We start from the raw sequence: 20,680 nt of genomic DNA on the forward strand, positions 1-20,680 counted from the left end.
ATACTTTGCAGTGATAGCTGACGAAACCAATCTTGTTCTCATTCAGGCAGGACTGTCTATATTGACTTTGCCCTTGGCTATAACTGAGTATACTCACTATCTGGTAAAGGGAAGGGCTTGATGTGCGTTCATATGAGGCCTGCTATGGAATACATTCTAGCTCTTGTGTTTCTCTATGTCTCAAAAAATGATGGCATTGCATAAAGTTTAACTTTACCGTGTTCAGCAGAATTGTAAGAATCTTACATTATTGCTGAATATTTCATAGATGCTAAAGTAGTTTAATGATTGCTTTACCAATTGCATAAAAGATATTCACCAGTAAGTACAAGCAACAGGGATATAAATAACTAGTTAAGATAAGATCCAACTTTATGCTGTTGGAGGAAATCTGTTCCTTCAATTATCAAGTAACATTCATAATAGGTTTGTTTTTCAGTTCTTAAAACAACATGGCTATGGGATAGCAGCATCAGGTTTAAGAGAATAATCATCACAGGTACTGAAGTCACTTTTTAAAAAAATAGGGCATCATATTCCAAATTTTGCTCTTTCCTGATTTTGAAGTTAGGAGGTATTAGCTTCTCTCATTATTTGAGAATTGCACCATCATGAACTAGAGAAACATCTGAACATCGTGTAGGCCTCTTTGAATGTCACTGCACATTTATAAACAGTAACAGGTCTTGAGAAATTGGTATGTGCCCAGGCGATAAAAAGTTTCAGGTTTATGTAAGGACATTCTTCAATAAAGTGGTTTGCTTACCCCATAAACAAGCTCGCCCACCATCCCATTCCAGATCTTTGTGTCTGCATCCCTCGCTCCGTACTTTCCATCAGGGACAATGGCAATTTTATACTTGATACCAATATGTTTTGCAATTTCAGATGCCAAATCTACACAGTATCCTTCATACTTGTCATTTCCTTCAAACATTTCGTGATTTTTCTTGTACATAACATATGGGGATTCCTATAATGAGAGAAGTAGAACTGTAAAGGAGAAATTATAAAACATTCAAACGTCTTTATGTAACTTTTCAGCTGTGGAATTTGACAAGAAGATTATATTTAATAGTAGTATACACCCTGATCTTGTGTGGCTAGAAATCAATAATAAAACAGTTGAATATAGAAATATGCTTAGGAGTATACCCAGTTGCTTTATATTGGGGACTAGAAGTGAAACCTTTAAAACCGTTTTCTACCCGGTCACTGTTACATACCCAGCACCGTGACTCTGACACGAAAAGTATGTATTCATAACTTCTAGGGAAGTATAAGCCTATCCATCTTTGGCAATGAAATTAGTATTTCTAAAATAGCTCATGAAGTTCAAGACTATCTAGTAGTTCAAGGTCACAAGGCTCCATATTCTTCTGCATCTTGTTTGGCCACGTTCAACTGCAGCCTCCTTTAGGAAAGGAGCTAGATGATTCTTCTGTGCTCTCTACCATTTCGCTGGATGCCTTTCTCAGAGCAGGCACTAGCAAGTTCAGTGAAGAAATGAATTAATAATTAAACACATTTTATATACTTTCTTGTGTTAAATCAGCTTTCCTAAAACTGTCCAATATTTTTGGCTTTAATGATAGGGTTGTGGTCCATGAAGTTTTATTCTGTTATAAAATAAGTCTCCAATGAAAGCTAATAACCCCCCCCCCAAATTGTGACAGTCACACACTCCAAGTGATATTTCCATTTAGTTTTTGAAGCAAGTAAGACAGAAAATAGGATGAAGAATTACTGTGAAAATCCTTATAAAATGAAAAGGCTTACTGGTGGCACAGTTTTCAGTTAAAACACACACACACGCACACACACACACACACACGTGCACACACATCCCTAAACCATACCATTTAAAGGCCGTGAACTAAAGAGATACGTTACCAAACAAGCACCTGATTTTATCAATGGAGCCTAAAGACAGGTCTGGTGAATATGCAAGATAGAGAAAACTGCTGGTCACACCTCAGATTTTTTAGTCATTTGCCGACCAGGAGTGGCCACCTTTGGCCACAATGTCATTGAGCTCATGGATTTATATTTTATAACATTGTAACATCATACATCCACTGAGTAATTTTTACACGAAATTCTTCTTGCCCAGCACATGTGTACTTGGGTAGTTGAACTTGCTCTTTGAACTCCGGATTAGATGGTATTTTACTTTCCATAACACGGCACTCTATAGTACTTCTGATTTTAAGTACTTTGTAAATGTAGAAACTACTTAAAAAAAACTTAATAAAGATGTAAATTACATGATATATAACTTTCTCATCGAGATGCCCTAAATAACTCTAGTGTGGGCAATTGTCTAGGGTTGGTCCTTGAATAATCCTGCCTTAGGCTGACATAGTCAAGGGACCCAGAACTCTCTCATGTCTTTGAAATTGATGCATATTTTAACACCAGACTTGGGTAAAGAAAGTTTCTCCACCTATAAAGTTAAGGCAACTAATTGTCTCTTCTTACGTAGATGACAATTATTTAGTAGCTTACAGAGAACATTCTCCAAACATAAAGGGTTTTGAAAATTATAAATGTGGTGAGTTGCTGCAAAGCAGTGCTAATTTCTAAGATCTAAGGTATTAGTAGTTAAAACAAGCTAATCTTTTCATTCTTTTTCTTGTGACAGCTAATTAAAATGTGGAAGTATATGCAGAGAAAAGCAAGATTCCCACATTCGTAAAATGCTTAAAATCGTAATTTAAATTGCTGTAGAGTTATCACTTAAAACTTTTAGTATAACAAACTCAAGAGTTTTCCAAAGTTGTACATGTACAGCTCACATGCAGTACTAAGATTGAAGGTTAATTCTAAAGTGTCTGGAATACTTGAACACTTGAGAACTTCAGCCCTCAAATACATATATGACAGTATTAGCTTGTGTGCATGTTTCTCTGGTTAGAAATCCCATCTCATTTGCTAAATTCCCTCTCCATTATGCAGTGAACAATTAGCTTTATTAAAAGCTGCAGTTATATTATGGACTCAAACATTTTGTTAGACACACACTGTGTGCCAGGCAGTTTGCTGGAAACTAAGGGGTACCAAAATAAATAAAAGATGCCTCTTGTCCTCTTGTGATTAAGATTATAATTCTTTGCAATAAGGACAAAGGAGTAAGAGTTGGGGGGGGGACAATAATAAAATACAGTAGTGAAAAATAATAATAGATCTACTTATTTAGTGCATGCTTTGGATCAGAAATAATGCTAAGTTCTTTAACTGTGTCTTTCATTTACTTTTCACACGGATATTTTGAGGTAGGCATTTCCCATTTTGCAGGGGGAAAATTTAAGTCTCAGAGAGGGGAAGCAAATTGTTCAGTTTCACAGAAGTAGCAGATGTGGGAAATGAACCTATATTTTGAAATATCTGGAAATTGTTTTTTTTTTTATTTTAATTTTTTTAAATTATATTATGTTAGTCACCATACAGTACATCCCTGGTTTCTGATGTAAAGTTCGATGATTCATTAGTTGCGTATAATTGTTGAAGCTATCACTGCATTTGTCAAAACGTGTGCAACTCTTTGAGATTTCATATGATTTAACTAGAGTAGAGAGGGGACAAGTTGAAGAACATGAATTTCTGTATTATGAGTAAATGAAATACCTTCTATGAAACTGTGGGTGCACAGTGTAGATAAAACCTTTCCATATCTCCTCGGATTGTCTGGTACCTGTAAGGCACTCAATGACTTAAAGATGCCTGGTGCATCAGTGCTCCCTAAATAGGAATATCAGGGCGAAGGAATTATATTAGAACTTCTGATTCAGGTCTTCAAAAGGGAAGTAGTTATTAAGTGCTAGGCCATCTCTTCTGAAATAGACATATATACATCTAAATAAAAAATGTTATCTAGTGTTTTCTTTGCTTGTTTTTCAATTCCCTTTTTGGACAGCATGGGTCCATCAGGGTCTTTGCTCTCCTGCCAAACAGACCAGCAAAGACTAGAAAACCTTTCAGCTTACAGGAGATGTTGCTTAGAAATTGAGCTAGACTGCACAACCAGGGGCACACACAATTACTGAGCTTCACATGGGTGGTGCATGCAGCATAAGAGAAATAAGATGATCACATGCAGGGAGGTGGGAGAACAGGCAGAGAGAAAGACTAGGCTTTTCTTGAACAAAAGCTCTCCTGGTTGCTCAGCTCTCCCCACTTCCTTCAGGTGCGTCTCATTTTGCTTTTCTTTCATATTAAATCGGCATGAGTAGCAATCCTCAACACTCTCCCAACTTCCTCCTTTGCACCAACCCAGCCTGACAATTTGCCCACAAGTAGCCCTTCTGACCTGCATATTTGGGGAGGATTTAATACAAGGTTTTGGGGTTATTACAGGTGAAGAAAAAAACCAAACCTGTTCAATATAATAGAAAATGAATCCTAGCTAAACGTTAAAGAGGATTTGTGGGGCATCTTTGATATGGAGCTCTTATGAAGTTCAGGTATTCAACTGTGAATAAAAATGGAATGATCAGAGAAGTGGGATATAACCTCTTACTTCTGCCTTAAGAGTCTAACCTACCACCTTTATTATCAACTACTGTGCTCTGCGGAGCAGTAATTTCTCAGAAGTTATTTTAAATGCATTACTTCTTAGTGATTATGAGTTTATTACTAAAATTTCCATAATGGGTAGTTTTCTACATCTGCTCTATTTCAGGAAAGAAATCAATCTCCATCTAAACCTGCTACATCAGGGCTTGCTTAAGGAAATGTTTGTGTCAATGAATTAAGATGATTTTCAATCAATAAAGTATTTTCCTACTGAGAAAAAAACTTTTTGGATTATTTGTATTCAGCAAAGCTGTTGAAATAGGTAATTAGAAAGGCTTTAAGATTTTCTAAACATAAAAAATAAAATCATTACAATGACTTAAACAGTTAAAATAATAAAATCAGTAGTATCAACCAAAGTTATTTGCTGTGTGGATATTTTCTTTTCCCCAAAGAATCTTACTGGATGTAGATAATTTATCCCAAGGGTAAAATTCTTAAAAGGAGAAGTTAACAAGTTATTATTCAATTCAGAGAAAAAATGAGGAAGTTGGATGTCTGCACAGTTCTAAATTTATTCAAAATAAGGTATTTCAAAACGAGCTGAGTGCTAAGCCCTTTGGAGGCAGGTGTATGTATGAGGGAAATTAATATTTAGTGCAAGGAAGAAAATAAATATATCTATTTTTGTATATATGTGTCCATATGTATATAGGATATAAAAATATACATGTATATTGTTGTATATGCACATGCATATACGTGGAGTGCAGCTATAAACTTCTACATAGAGAAGATAAAATATCAAACATCTAATGAAAAGGTATAAAAAAGTTAACTTCTGGAAAGATTGAGTGTGAGAAGTAAAACTGCTTTCAGGTTTGTAACATAACTCTGACACTGCAGTGAATAAATGGGGATTTATGGAAAATCTTCCTAAAGGACTGTTACGTTCACGAGATGGTAAGGAATACCTTCTTAGCGGAGTAATGCATCATTAAGCACCGTTTAGCTTCAGTTGTGAACATTTGGGGGACAATGGCCTTGGCTGAAATACTGCTTTCTCTCTCCGTTTCCAGAGAGTTCAGCAGCCAGAGGAGGGAGATTACACGTCTCCTCGCTGCACGCTGCCTTCTCCTCAACAGATGCGCGTGTGCAAACTGCATGACACAGATCTGGCTTCCTTAGGTTGCCGACAGAAATTATTACTGAGAATGCAGAAAGTTAGTATGATGCGCAGTCTCGTAGACAATTACAGGCTTTATCAGATTTTTAGTCACTGCATCTTAAAGAAAGAAAATAGGATCTGAACTCAAAACTTTAGACCTTTCAACCTTGTAGTCCTCATCCTCACGGGGTGATGCTGCCAAGTTCACTTTTAATTAGATTGCGCCGAGTTATATTCACACAACTGTATTCAGGTGGAATAAACGAATCATTAAAATGAAGATTGCGTCATTGATAGACCAGACTGTCCTAAGAAAAAGATAAATTTCAACAGTACAGAAAGCTGAAGCCACGTTTTATTTAAGAATGGTATCTGTCTACGTATCTCGTTTGCTGTCCGCGTTCTTTCACTAGAACACAGACTCGTCCGACCGCAGGACTGCTGTTGGTCTTGTTCTCTAGCGTGTCCCTGGGCATACAGTTGTGCCCAGCACACAGCAGACGCTTAATAAATATTTATGGATGAATAAATGAATTTCTCAATCAATTTTATTTAACAACAGCATATACCGTTACAATGTATCAACATATAAATAACAACATACACCAAGGAAAGACAAAGGGGAGAACAGCAACACCATATCAGTTTTGATCAAAGTGAATGATTTCCAGGGCGGCAACACTCTCGACCTTCTGTGTCTAGATAGCTGTCTTGTACATATTACGATGTCTAACCGGCTCCATCTGTGTTGGGAGTTTTCAGCTGAATTTGGGGGAGTATTACACACAGATGCCAATACCTAATTTGTCTACAAGGAATCATATTTCTTTCAACATGAATGAGATGGTGGAGCTGTCATAGGTCCCAGACGACCATTTTCACAAAAGCAATACAAGGAACATGTTTAGAGAAAGGATTCTAGTATTCTTTTTTTAATTACTGAATGATTATGCAATTGCAAAGCCCAAAGAGGTATTATCATACGAAGATTACATTTTTATACAAAAGACAAATGCTAGTATTGCACTATTTTGATAGCAAAAATACTGAGGATATCACTGTCAAACAACAGTTAGCTTACAGAATATTCTTCATGTATATAGGAAACAACTGAATTTCTCAATCATTTTAACTAATTTTTTGTTAGCATGCTTTCTGAAAACCAGCCATGCTTGCAAATTGACTCAATATTTTGGTTTTAAGAATTCTATCTCCAGCCCCTTTAATAACAGGGATGGAAAGGAGATTCTCTATATTATACCTATAATGCACATTCAAACACTTTGTTTCACATAGAACAGGCAAAATTTCAAAAACCTTTAAAGAAAACAACTGCGTATTCAGAAAACAAGCACACAAATTCATAGATATTTACTTGTAGAAAACCGTCACTTGGAATTAGGAGTGATATAATTCCACCTTTATGTACAATGACCTCATTTCAGGATAGGGGAATTTCTATGTGAGAATTGCTAAGTGATTCTCTTTCAACATCTATATACTTTCTTGAGAAAGATGAGGATTAATTCTTCTTTTGTTCTAGTATCTCTGAAAAGTCACAGAACTTAAAAATTTTTTTTTTTTCTGGTAGTCCAGAGTTGGTCATCCAAGAAGAATCCCACATGAAAAATTAGCTTAAATTTACTACACAGGAGAACAAGACTTGAGCCTTAGTTAGGAATGGTCGAACAGCGTGGAACTCATTTCTTTCTTGATCAATTTCTTAAAATAGGATTCTTCATCAGAGGCTGAAAAGAGGAGGACTGTACTGAAGTATGACTTTCCATTACTGTGTCTTTTTAGGAAAAGAAATATATATATATATATATATATGTATGTATATATACTGCTTTTCAAGTCCCATGCAACTATTACACAATTAAGCTAGAAGGAGCGTATTCTGCACTCTTACACAAAAACTGCTGTTGGTCGGTTTGCATTCTAAAATCATAAACTTCCCATCAAGGCTTGGTGGGGTAACATGACATTGCTAGCTGGTGATGTGACACAGAGAACACTCATTGCAACATATGAACGCCTCTCTCTGGCATTTTCATGCTTTGACCTCGGTGCCAAAAGTTTTGGAAATAACTTGACGTTACTAAAAACCAAAATTACATAAGCTAAAATCTAAATAACATAAAGTACTCTCACTTTACTCAGAGTAAGGCTTCGTAAATAATTAAAAATGTGTTCTGCCTAATGAGACAGGGAGCTGAGGATATAGGTCACCGATTGTTGATCTCCTTCGACCAGCATGGACTCTAAAGGGCATGCATGACTTCGATAATATTCTATGATTGAAAAGGTAATTTCTTTAGGATCTCTGTGAAAACACTTCCTTTAGAGTAGTTTTCACGTTATGATGTGACAACAGAATGGAGCAATCATACTTTCCTTAAGTCTTAGGAGAAGTCTAACAAATTGTATTGTGTATTTGTCATTGGTCAATGAGAAAAATAATCGGTGCAGAACACCCTTTTCACATTAAAAATAAATATAGAACAAAATTTATTTCTAAAGTATTTAGTTGTATAAAACATGCTCATTAAAATCTTTACATTCATATCTCCACTATTATAAACAGACAATGCAAATCATTATCCAATGAATGATTAAACTACTTGAAAGTGATCAATTTTAATACTATGAACTATTATTACATTGATGTCATAAAAAACATAGTAACAACAATAATATGGTGTTTACTACCAGTTGTTTTTATGTGACTGGTTGCTGATTTTTCATGTTCATTCTTTTGTCCTTTGGAATGTTAGCATTTCATACATTTCTAACTAGAGTGTGACAGTTTCCATTTTTAACATCTGAGCATCTTTCCAAGGACAACATTGCAACAAAAGAGAATACAAATAAAAGTACGGAATGTATCCAAAGCTCAGGACAAACCTATTTAAGTCTGAAGAGACTTCTGTGGCTCAGAACACCCGCGTCACCACGATGTAGCCCTCACCCTGTTCACCATAGCTGGGAAATTAAAACTGCCTGTGGACAAGACGGAACAGCATAAAGCACAGACCAAAACTTACCATAATTGTGGTTACAACCACTGTTCTGTTCTCAATAGCTGCCGTGTCATTGCCAAGAGTGGGCACATCTTGAATCAAGACCAATTTATCCATATCGTTCCAGTAACCAACCTGCCAAACAGAGAAAAGTCTTGAAAACACATTTTAGAACAGTTTTCTCTAGTTTTTTTGGAACCATGACTGGTATCAATAAATAAGCAAACAAATTTAAAAAGGAGACCAAAAGGAGGTTTTGGAAGTTTTCTTAATTGATGATGAGCCAGTTTTTCTGACGCTAATGATACTGCCTGGTTGTACACTGGGCAACGTTACAATTTACAGTCTTGGAGTAGCCGAGACATTGGAGAAAGAGACGTTCAAAAAAGAATATGGATACAGATGGAATACCATTTTATGTTGAACCTCTCCTAGTGGGATTGACTGGCAACCTCTAAAATTAATTTACATGATTTTATCAATAATGTTAGAGGTTTTACTATAAAGGGAATATGTACAGGATATTTTTAAACAAAAAAGACTTGCATATATACGGCAATATAGACATAGTTTGGGGTTTTACATAACCTAGCCACTGGGTAAAAATCTGACCATTTCTAAAATGCTAAATACATCACAGGTTAATTTTAATGAATAATATTTTCACTTGCAAAGATTACACTTAAAATTTGCATTTTTAAATTTTTAAATCCTTATATAACTTTCTCACCTAGAGGTGAAACGAAGGCCTTTCCATAAAATATATTAAGTACTTAAAGTACTTTACAAAGTAGTAAACTCTACTGGGGTCCTAAAGGAAATTTAGGGTTCTTTGTATCCTGCCGACTACTACGTACTAGGAATGGCTACCACTTGACTGCTTGCTCTGGGACAGAGCATCTAAATACGTACCTAAAAGTATACACAAAGCAGTGTAAAGGTACGTGCCTCTGTGACCCATACCTTGGAGATGAGGACCTATAACAGCAGGTTACAGACACTGCATGAGGTGATTACACTCCAGAGGGGTGAGAATTCAAAACTGAGTTCTGCGTGACACCAAGTCCACACACTTGGCTGTTAGGATCCACAACCTCCCCAAATGCGTGTCCAGTGAATGCGTGCCAAACTTCTTTCTCGAATTTCTAGATACAGTTGATAAAACTCCTGTCTCCAATAAAATGTATGTAACTGCTTACTGGTCTATAGTCACTGTTTGTTCTAATATGTTTTGGAAGTCTCTCCTGCTTCCTCCAAGTTTCTTGACTGTCATGTTAGTATTTGTGAATGTACTGAAATAAAGTAAGCATTAACGTGTCAGAAAGAGGGACTGTGTTATTCACGATGTCGCATGTACAATCTCAGAACAGATGGAGGAAATCAATTTTCATTAATATGGTTTGCTGTAGTTCTTAGTTTGATTTGAAATTATGAACATCTATCAATTCAGAAATAGTTTTCAAGAGCCCATATGAATCTATTGGTAGCTGACATTTATTTAATAGCTCAGTGAAAAAGTTATTTTAAAAACAAGTATGCCTTTGAGACATACGCACATCCTCATACAGCCTCAATTCCTACATGCACTTACAAAAAAACAAAAAACAAAAAACCAACATGTCAGTTGCCTCCTGTTAATTCTCCTTTCCTCATGACGGTTCTACGACATGAAAATAGGTTTTGCAGTTTAGCACTTCGTTACGAGGCAGCCACCTCCAGGTCTCAGCAGCCCGTTCTCTGGGAAAGGCATTTTTCTTTATTAATGAGTTCCCACAACAGAAAAACCACAGATTTGGGACACTCTGAAGAGTCCTCAGATGTTGGCAAGACCTTGACATTTTGAATTTAAAACAGCTTCATGACTATCTGCCCTTAAAAGAGAAATGATTTAGAAGTGCTGACAAGTTAAACTAAAGAGGAAAATTTTACCTAACTGTATCTGTTTGCCTTATGTTTATTTGCAATTCTGTGAAAAAAGAAAGCTGTGGTTTGGGGTACGGGACCATTCATGCTAGATCTCATTGGGCCACAGACACACTGGGAAGTGAGTCAATCAGAGTGGACAGTGATATAGGGGTCACTTCCCAAAGAAAGGAATCCTGAAGTTTGAACCTAGAATCTCACATGAGATGGGGTTTCTCTCTCTAGTTCTTCACAACATTTTACAACATACGAAGAACTTTTCCCATGCCTGGTCTCATTCAATCACAGGGAAGCAGGCATTTTTCCTAGAGACAGAAATTGGGTGAAGGATACTTTTGTAATGCTAGAGCAAAAATATGAAGTGTTTAAATCACACAACTGGCAGGGATGTCAGAAAAATATTTGTCCTCTTTGGACTCCTGAAGGTGAATTGTGCGTAAATACCACCCAGTGAGTAGACATCTCTGTATTTGCAGCGACCCTTGCCTGCAATGTAGGGACTGGGTTCAGGAGCAGCCCCTATTCTACTCAAAGCTTGTTCCTTGGAGGGCTGATAGGACCAGACCTGTCCCCGCAAATATGGCTTAATTCCCGTACCAGCCCTAAAGAGAACTCTTATGGGCTCTGGGTCTGACAATATTTCATAGCAGTCAAGAGAGTGAGCTCTGGAGCTAGGTGGGCCCTGGTTTCCACCCTACCTCCATGTCTTTGGAGCTGAACATCCCTGGGCAGGTTCCTTGGTGTCTCTGAGCCTTACTTTTGCCTCTTCTTTAAAATGAGAAAAGATATATCTCACTTTCAGGTTGTTGTGAGGATTAAATATAAAAATGCACATCAATTTTCCATTTGCACCTGACCTATCACCTGCTCTCAATACATAAAATTTTTACAACTAGGCGTTCCTGAAAGCACACACATCTTGCTCTAGGGCATTCCCTGGGGGCCACTGGGCTGGGAAGACTCCACCCCACGGAGGAGCCAGCACTCCCGAAAGAGCTGGGATGAGTCCCTCAATCAGCGCTCCTGTTACAGAAATCAGACAATCTGATGGGCAGACCCTCTGATCTATTTTCAGAGACAGCTCCCTTGCTGGCAAGTGTTCAATTTACAAGAACGATTGCTCACTTTTCAGACATATTGCCGAGTTTCACCAGCAGCGTGTTTCTTGTGGTAGCTCATTTTTAAGTTTAATATTCCTGACAGAAAGCCCAAGTTGATTGCTGCCACAGAAAAACGAAGACAGATGAGTCTACACGGTTTTGCACTTCGTACTTCTTTCAAGAGTCTTAGATGGGTGTTACCTGAGTGTGAAGACTGTTCCTCACTCTCCCCACTCGCTCTTTAACTTCCCCTCAGAAACCTGAATTGTCATCACCATCAGGCCGTGGAAGGATGCAGTGTCCTCAACAGCTCACTTGCTATTGCCGCTCCTTATCACCAGGCTCCTTTTTAAGTTATTCTTTCTTTTATAGCAAGGTCATTTTGCTTTTGGTACTTACTGTTTTGTGACGTATGGAACTGTCTTTTGCATTTCAGGAAGCTTCTGTTCAAATGGCCAATTTTGCAATGTCTGGCAGGTGGCAGGAAGGTCCTGCCTCCGTCTGCCAATGAGCCCGTGTTTTAGTGTCCCAGGGAGCACTCTGTCTGCTCCAGAGCTGCCAGAAGGATTTTGCCCCAAATGGGCCTCCTTCTTTCCTGTTGCTGGCTGTGTGCGGACAGAGTGGGCAAAGTCGGTATGGACGTGGAACTCACTACGTTTCTTCTGGGAGCACGTCTCATCACCGTGCTGTGGGCACTGTCTCTGGGGGAGCCTGTCAGGCAGCCCTCCCTGAGCTGGCGCAGGTAAGCTGCAGCGCCCCTGTATTAGTTGGCAGCCTGAGCTCAAGGAGATGCCAGAGAGGCTGAAAAGCTAGGGATGGTTTTCATGACAGCTCCAAATCTCTCCTTCTTGCGCACACAGAAGCACGAACCACGACAGACTGGAGCAAAACGTAACTAGGAGAGCTGCCGACATTTCCCATCTGTGACTTCAACTGTCCTGCCTCCCTGACTTGCCGCAAGTTCTCGCGGCTTCCAGCTGCCGTGTCTACCTGTCCGAACACGAACGTCCTGGCTAATGTTAAAGCCTACCTCCTCCACACAGCCTTCTTTGATTTGTTTTTCTCCAGCTGCAAGCAATCTCCTCCTCTTTAGAATTTTCACATGCCTTCTCTTTAACTGTCATGGAACTTGTACCCCACCAAAAAGTAAACTCCTTTACAGCAGGTTTTACTCGGGTGTGATGATGATGCAGAATGGTTCCAAGACAGGCACACCTGAATTAAAATCCTTGTTTTCTCATTTACGAGCCTTAGACAAGTAACTATAACCTGTCAAACTATAATTTTCTCATTGGAAAAAGGGAGCTAATGGTACTCGCATTATAGGTATGTTGTGAGGATTAAATTACACCAAGCCCAGTGTTTGGGACACAGCAGACATCTCAAAATTACAGCTATCATTATTACATTGTAGCAGGAAATCACGTATGAGAAAGTTTTTTAAAACAGCCAAGTGTTCTGACAGAATTTTTAGATAAGGTAACTGAACATGTTTTTGCTGGAGCACCCCAGCTAATCCTACAGAAAAGCAATGTTAAACATTATATATGTTAGGTATAAAATGTCGATAGCCAATTACTGGGGTGGGATCGTATGGTTTCATGACATCAGGTATTTTGGGGATGTGCGGAAGGGCACGGATCTGCCTAGCCGAGTCCTACCACCAGTGGAGTTGACTCCCCAAATCCAGGAATCTGGCTGCTTCCCATCCAAACTCCTCATCCCCTCAATTAGAGTTTCTAGGTGTTTCTCTTGCCCCACTAGTCAAGCGATAATCTTAACAATCTCATCTTCTCACCTGCTCTTTGTTTCGCTCATTGGAATGTGTTTACTCGCTTATTTCAAGAACATTTAGTCAGTTATAAGTATGCCCACTCCTTAGAAGGCGCTTCCTTTGTTCTCTCTTGACTATTTCATAAAGGCCTGCATGGAGGTGAGTATATCTCTAACCTGCAAGGTGTGCTCTCCTGGAGAGTAAATTTTGTTTTTCGGGATTCTTTTTGCTAAGTCTTTCTTTTTTTTTTTTTTTTTTAATATTGCTTCCACTTTGGATAAAGGATGTAAACAGTATATAAATTAGTTTGTTTCATCTTTGGCACACCATTACATATCAATTACATGACACAAGAATTTATTTCAGCACAGATTATAAAAATATACGATTTACAAGTACTCACATTTAAAAACAAATGTAAAATATCCAGCTACCTTTTACCTGTAAGCCTTTACGAATGTCAAATGCAAACTAAGAACACAGGTTGAGTGTGGCTCACCTTTCTGGGCCCTGTGCTCTTCAGCTCAAACACATCCATTGTGTAATTGACCCTGCGTCCATAGTGGTCAAACTGAACATTCCCTGTCAGTCCTTGAATGCGAACCTATGAATGAAAAAGAAAACCCATACATATATTCGTTGGCCATTTTGTTTACAGAAATCTTGACTTCATCTGCTAGGCTTATGATAACACATTGGGTAGGAACTAGAAGCTATATATAACTCACTAAAAAACCACTGGGTATTTGAGCTGCTGGGATATAAGCTGAAAGATGTAAGTCAAAGGGATATAAGCAATTCTGCTCTATTCTTGAAAGATGAATATGTTTTGTTTGTTATCTAATAAAGAATATTTCCTCAACACTGAAGTGTTGCCTACACAAAAGGAAATATGGTTCATTCATGGTTACTTTTCAGTTCTATCTATGTGTCCACATAACACATTAAATAGTCCTGCTAATCCCACTGGATCATATTTCTCCTTGATAATACTAAAATTAAGAAGTTCAAAATATAAATATATTTAAAAATTCAAGTTTATTTTATTCCAAATTTCCTTTTAATTCATTTTTACTTAGGCTCTGAACTCACAGCATTTCAGAACACTTTAAATGTTAATATTAAAAATACACACATATTCCATTAATCATTTGAAAAATAATGTTTGTATAACCCAAACAGAGCAAAATAAACAAATTACTTAATCTAACGTTATAAGGCAATTTAAAGATCTACTGAGGTAGTCACTAGCAGTGTTTAAAAAATACTTCTGGATCTTGTACTTTCTGGCCCCAGGATAGGCTGCACTTCCTGGAGCCCTTGTAGGTAGGTAGGCCTATGTGGCTAAAGCAAGTGAGCTGTAAACAGCTATGACAGGTGCCACCAATGGGCCACAGCATTTAATTGCCAATTCAAAGCCTTCTTTAACTTGGTTTCCCTTTGTGGCATTTTAGATGGTAGATGCTCTGTCAGCCTGGGTCCCTGAGTGATTACAATACGCAGAATACCCCTCCTAATCTAATGTGTATTTGAGTGAGAAACACTCTTGTTCAAAGCTGTTGGGACTTGGGGTTATTTATTACTGTGGCATAACCTAGTTTATCTTGACTAAGCATCTACATAAGATATAAACAGTATTCTACTCAGTATTTTATTTAGAAATGCCTCAAAAATGATAATGGCTTAATACATTAAAATGGCAACTGTACTATATATTTATTCTCAGATAAATTATTCCATTTTCTTGAATACGCCACTTAAACAGGGCTGTGAAATAAACTGCACTTAAATAAAATTGTGAGTTACCTGTTTGAGCGTCCTCTCCATGTCAATTCCCTGGCCCCAGGGAGCCGCAGGATTTGCCAGACAATCCCCAGCATTTCCTCTCCTTGAAATATCAATTTTCTGTCTTCTAAGATTGCGGAACGTTTCGGCCATCACAAGGACTCCATCATAAGTCAGGGCAGATGTGTACTAACAAAATGAAAGTAATTATAATGGTGAATGGTAAAATCTTATAAGTCCAGAAACAGTGTGGGGGCCTTTTTTTTTTGTTTATGACATTAAGCACCCTCCTGTTGAAGGATAGTTAAGTTACTGATAATTAATTGATTCTCGCTTCAGAAATTTCTATTATCATTTTATTATAAAGAATGTATACCAAATTTTATCATTCTGACTTTTTTTTTAAATTAGGCTCCATGCGCAGTGTAGAGCCCAACGTGGGGCTTAAACTCAGGACCTTGGGACCCTGATCGAGACCCGAGCTGAGATCAACAGTGGGACGCTTAACTGACTGAACCAACCAGGCGCTCCTTTACCACTCTGATTTTAAAAGGAGAAAACACACTCTGAAGAATAGAAATTCTAATGCACGGTTTTCCATCAGCTGAGAAAAGCAAGACCTCTTTTGGTTGTGTTGGAGTAGAAAGACATAATGTGTAAGTGGCTAAGTGCATGACTGCCACGGTCTGCCTGGTGGTCACGTGCTGTGGCTCAGTCTTAGAAGGGCAGGGATGCCTCTTTTGAAATGCATAGCAGGGCTCCTTGAGATTTAATATGTGTTTACTGACTTGAAGTGTATATGTTGGTTTCATTTCTCAGAAGAATGTGGGAATGTTCACCGCTCCTTAGATCGAAGATGCCAGAAATAACACCTGCTGATTTAACAGATGTGTGTGCACTGATCACTGTGCTCCACAGGAATGAGCATCGTTATGCCCACACCTGTTGTGAATGTGTGCGGGACTACACTTCCACTGTCACCTAGGGTCAAAGTGGAAAAGTGAAGTACACGCCGTGTACTTTCTGACAACTTCCCCTCACTTCTCTGTCCAAAAAGACAAAGTCCTTGGGGAAACATGATTAAAGATAGGAAAGGCACTACTCAGAGGAAATCCAGAAGAAAATGTTACTCAAATTGAAGCTGAAAATAAAAGGAACAGGGAACATGTGTACAGTTTGACTAGGGACTTCCTGAACACGTGGAAAAGAGGGCACAATTCTCCTGAAGCAAGGCAGAGCACCAACCACGAATCATGACAAGAAAACCTGCATGATCTGTTTCAGGAATTCCATACGCTCAATTCTCTGGGAGGCACACATTCGAAGCCTGTACCAAAGTAGTTCTGTGCTGTGGAATATGGAGGACAATCTCCTTGCTTGGCTGCTTACAAAAGAAAAACAAATCACTTGAATTCAAATTGCAGGAAGCACACTTAGGCCACAGGACTAGGAGGCACACCAGCCAGCATTCCAGGAAAGAGAGGCTGAAATGTGGATGAGATAAAGAAGATAAATTCTAACAAGAGCCTTTCAGTGGTAGAGAACCTAGTAAAAATCCTCATCAGAACGATGTATGTGAGATGTGTAAATTACCAGCCTTGCAATACATTCTGCAAAGACGCGACAGAACAGGCTTTTGGACAGGCTCACCCCCTCACCATTGTTCAGACAGGCTCTTTCCCTCACCGTTGGGATGGGAGGCTGACAGAAATGAAGGGCTTAAGCAAGGTGCAAAACCAAACAGGAATATACTGCCTCCCCTGCATGGACCAAGTACATCTTTGAGTAGAGAGAGCCATCAAATCATTTTGTGTTGTTTTGTTTTGTAAAGTAAGAAAATAAAAACAAGAAATAAAGTAGAACTTACTAAAGACATAAAGGGCATAAGAAGAACGCACTGCTAGTATTCTAGGATCGAGAAAGGAAAAAAGAGAAAAACACTGTTGCTTTTTTAATAGGGAGGAAGAAGCTGAGAAGAGCTGGCACCAAAAAGCAAATGCACTTGCTGTGTTTAAGAAGTCCATCCGTTTGGACGAAACAAGTGAATTAGAAAAAAGGACAGATGCCATACAGAGTGAAGCAGAGCAAAGCAGACAGTCAGCTAGAGCAGCAAAGGGCTTCGACAGGTCACAGAGCTGAGACGTGGAAAGAGGCTGTAGTTTAAACAGGTTTTACCTTTTCAAGGGATTGAATTCCCTTCCACATGTCTGACTGTGTTAAAGTCCAAGAAATCATATTTATGGGCACACACTTCTAGATGGCAGCTAGAAGATTCTTATTGAATAAATACTTCATTTTAAGGCAGGGTAAAACTAAGGTCTTGGCCAAGAGTTACTTCCTACTTTAACCAGTGATTTCAACGGTGAAGCGAGTTCCGTTTACCAAGGTTTGTAGATAACGAGGCAGAGTTTGGCAGAATCATAGCGCAGCATCTAGAGTCCGGGCTTTGAGAAGAAAGAACTCTGTGAATTCTAACTCTACTCCTAGTTTTACAGGAATGTGTACATTTTTCAGTTATGGAACACAAAACTGAGCAAACTGAACCAAACGAGGTAACAGTGACTATTTCCTGTGGTGGTTGCAAGAATGAAATAGCATATGGCATCTATGTGCTGGACACTGGCAGGGAAGCCAAGGACAAGAAGGATTTGTCCCAGATCATTACTGCTCCACGGGAGTTTGAAGGGCAACAAGAAGTACACAAACAATTGCGTTAAGTCCTTGGTGAGAATAACACAGTCAAATATTATGGAGATTACACAGTAGAAAGGGCTCATGTTTTCTGGAAAACTAAGGAAAGGCTTCTTAGAGAAAGTAGCATTTGAGATAAAAGCTCAGTAAGGGTTGGATTTGACAGATGGAAATGAAGTGGAGGACAGCAGAGGTCGAAGCAAGAGCACAGGGACTGGGAGGGAGGGGAAAATGTAGGCAGTTCAATCTGGCTGGCCACGAAGGGAGCAGATGCACATCTGACTGCAAAGACTTGCTGGGCCTGTATTGTGGAATACCTTTATTCCAGAAGATTTCTGTTGCTTTAGAGCAGGGAGTCACAATATCAGAAATCATGTTTTACATCTTTGATGAGGTACCACAAAAATCAAGTACGGTCCAAGGGAGTGCATTTGATCCTCCTTGATTCATGAATCCCGTAATTGTAAATTCGCCTACTTGCTAAAATTTGTTTGTGACCCCCAAATCAATCCTCGCGGTGGGCCATTTGCAGATGTGGGTAGAGCGGTGAAACATTTGAGTCACGGAACACACACCCGGCTGCAACCAGGCAAGGAAGCAGTCTGCCATCTTGCCTGGTCTCTCGTACTGTAAACACGTACCTTTGGAGGAGTCTCAGATCCTGGATACTCTCTCTGGTCTAGTTTCTTCCAGCGATCCATTAGTTTGGTTACCATAGGTGTGTTAAAATCGACCAACTGGAATCCTGTAACATTCGCTCCACCGTGTATAAATCTCTCAAGAGAAATATCCTTGAATCCCTATAGAAATCAATATGACAGTTTGTTAAGTTTAGCTCATTATACATTTCAGCTCTTCAATGGTAACGTAAGTTAATAACCAACCTAGATGTATATCTATCCAGGTTTCTAATAAAACAATGGCTGGAAACAGGTGGAGGGTTCAATTATGCCTAATTTAGCTGTTAAATTCTGTTATCCAAAATCTAATACATGAGAAAAGGATAAAAATATTTTCGGTTTAACTCAACTTAACAGGTATTTCCTGAATGCCCCTGCATGCCTTTTATGAAGCATGGAGGCAGATATAGGAGATGCAAATGATACCATCAAAAAGTCTCTGGTTGAAGGCATAATTGCCCTCTGATACAGATAAGTAGAAATGTATCTTATGTGAAGGGAATATCAAGATATTATGATGACACTTTGAGTCTGTGATGGGTAGTACCTTTTTAGGGGGGTTCAGTTTAATTACAAAGTGGTCTAAAAGCAGACAGAGCCAATAATTTGAGCCAAGGAGGGTAAAAACTTTGATTATATGAATCACTACAACCCTCAATCCCTGGGACATGGTAATGGAAGAGAAGACAGCAAGGCAGGCTATTCGTGGACTTCTGTGCTTCTGTGTAGTGGGAAACAAGATGGTGTTCACCAGGTGGGCTGTGGGAAGAGTGTTCTGTCTTGGTCCACGGGTAGTTACATGAGTTGCAAAAGTTTTGGAAAGTTATTTTCCCCTTCCCCTTTCTATCTATCTATCTGTCTGTCTATCTATCTATCTCTCTCATTTAATTTTTTTAATACCTGGCCTGTTTTATTCCTGCCAAGTATTTAAGGTGTCTTACAAAAATAAACACTCAATACAAAATGTAAAACATGGGCAATTACAAGAAGAGGGAAAAAAACACCTATTAGGTAAGTGAATTAAAAACCGAAGGTATTGGCTCAGAGAAAAGTAACCCCCCCCAACACAAACACATGGGCGCACATGGTCATGAGTTTCTAGTATCTGTAGTTGCTTTTTCTTGTTTGTTTTCTCTTAGTAGTTAGTAAAATTAAAAAATATATATATATTTTTTTTATTTTTTAAAAGATTTTATTTTATTTGAGACAGAGAACAAGTGGGGTGGGGGCAGAGGGAGAAGCAGACTCCCCACAGATCAGGGAGCTCAATGACACGGGGCTCGATCCCAGGACCCCGAGACCATGACCTGACTCAAAGGCAGACGATTCACCAACAAGCCCGCCAGGTGCCCCAAGGTTTTTTTTTGGTATGTGAATTTGATTCAATTGTATGAGTGAACTAAGGGAAAGTGTTTTGTTTTCTATTTTTTTGGTGAAAGTAAACTATGCAACTGTGATGCTGCCATTAGCACAGGAATCGGCGCAACAACCGGGGAGAAGACCGGGACCTGGTGTTGCCTCTGCCGCAGTGTGTCTCAGCCTCAATTTCGGAAACTTCTGTGTTTTTGTTAATAACAAAGCAGGTTATATACGTACACTGCTGTTTGGCTATCTAAGAAGAAACAGAGCAGTCTATTGACAACTAAGCGAAGTTGCTATGGGAAACCCCAGGGGTGTGTATTTACAGCTAATACTGATGGTGGGTTTCCTGTGTGTTGGGCACTGTGCTGAGCACTTGACACAGATGATCTAGTCTGGTTCTCCTAACGAGATGTGAGATACACCCTGTTATTAGACTTATTTTACAAATGAGGAAATCAAGGCTCAGCAGGTTAAAGAAAAACTACTGAAGATCATGCAGCAAAACGTGGTAGAACCAAGATGGCTCTTGCATTGGTCTTTTTCGCCCTATGCTCCTATGGATTCTTACCCAAGTATGCGTGTTTTTAATTTGGTATTTATCAACAATGTCCCTAGGAGAGAGAGGGTGATACTGTCGAAAACTATCCACGCCCTGAATC

General features: G+C 38.8%; 1 protein-coding gene across 5 annotated transcripts in view; it reads right to left on the reverse strand.

Moving 5' to 3' along the window:
• The window catches only part of GRIA4 (glutamate ionotropic receptor AMPA type subunit 4), a 355,639-nt gene that overhangs the window by 50,612 nt on the left and 284,347 nt on the right, over positions 1–20,680 (reverse strand). For 2 of the 5 annotated variants that reach the window (XM_008690134.1, XM_008690131.1), the window contains exons 6-10: positions 18,621–18,779; positions 15,310–15,477; positions 14,003–14,107; positions 8,731–8,841; positions 767–973 (exon numbers count right to left, since the gene is read on the reverse strand). In XM_008690134.1, coding sequence (XP_008688356.1) covers positions 767–973; positions 8,731–8,841; positions 14,003–14,107; positions 15,310–15,477; positions 18,621–18,779 — 750 coding nt within the window. Of the gene's footprint in view, positions 1–766; positions 974–7,398; positions 7,432–8,730; positions 8,842–14,002; positions 14,108–15,309; positions 15,478–18,614; positions 18,780–20,680 lie in introns of those variants that run through there. The other 3 variants (XM_008690132.1, XM_008690133.1, XM_008690135.1) reach the window with 2 other exon arrangements.

Source organism: Ursus maritimus, unplaced genomic scaffold (assembly GCF_017311325.1).
Source record: "Ursus maritimus isolate PB19 unplaced genomic scaffold, ASM1731132v1 scaffold_16, whole genome shotgun sequence".
NCBI lineage: Eukaryota > Metazoa > Chordata > Mammalia > Carnivora > Ursidae > Ursus > Ursus maritimus.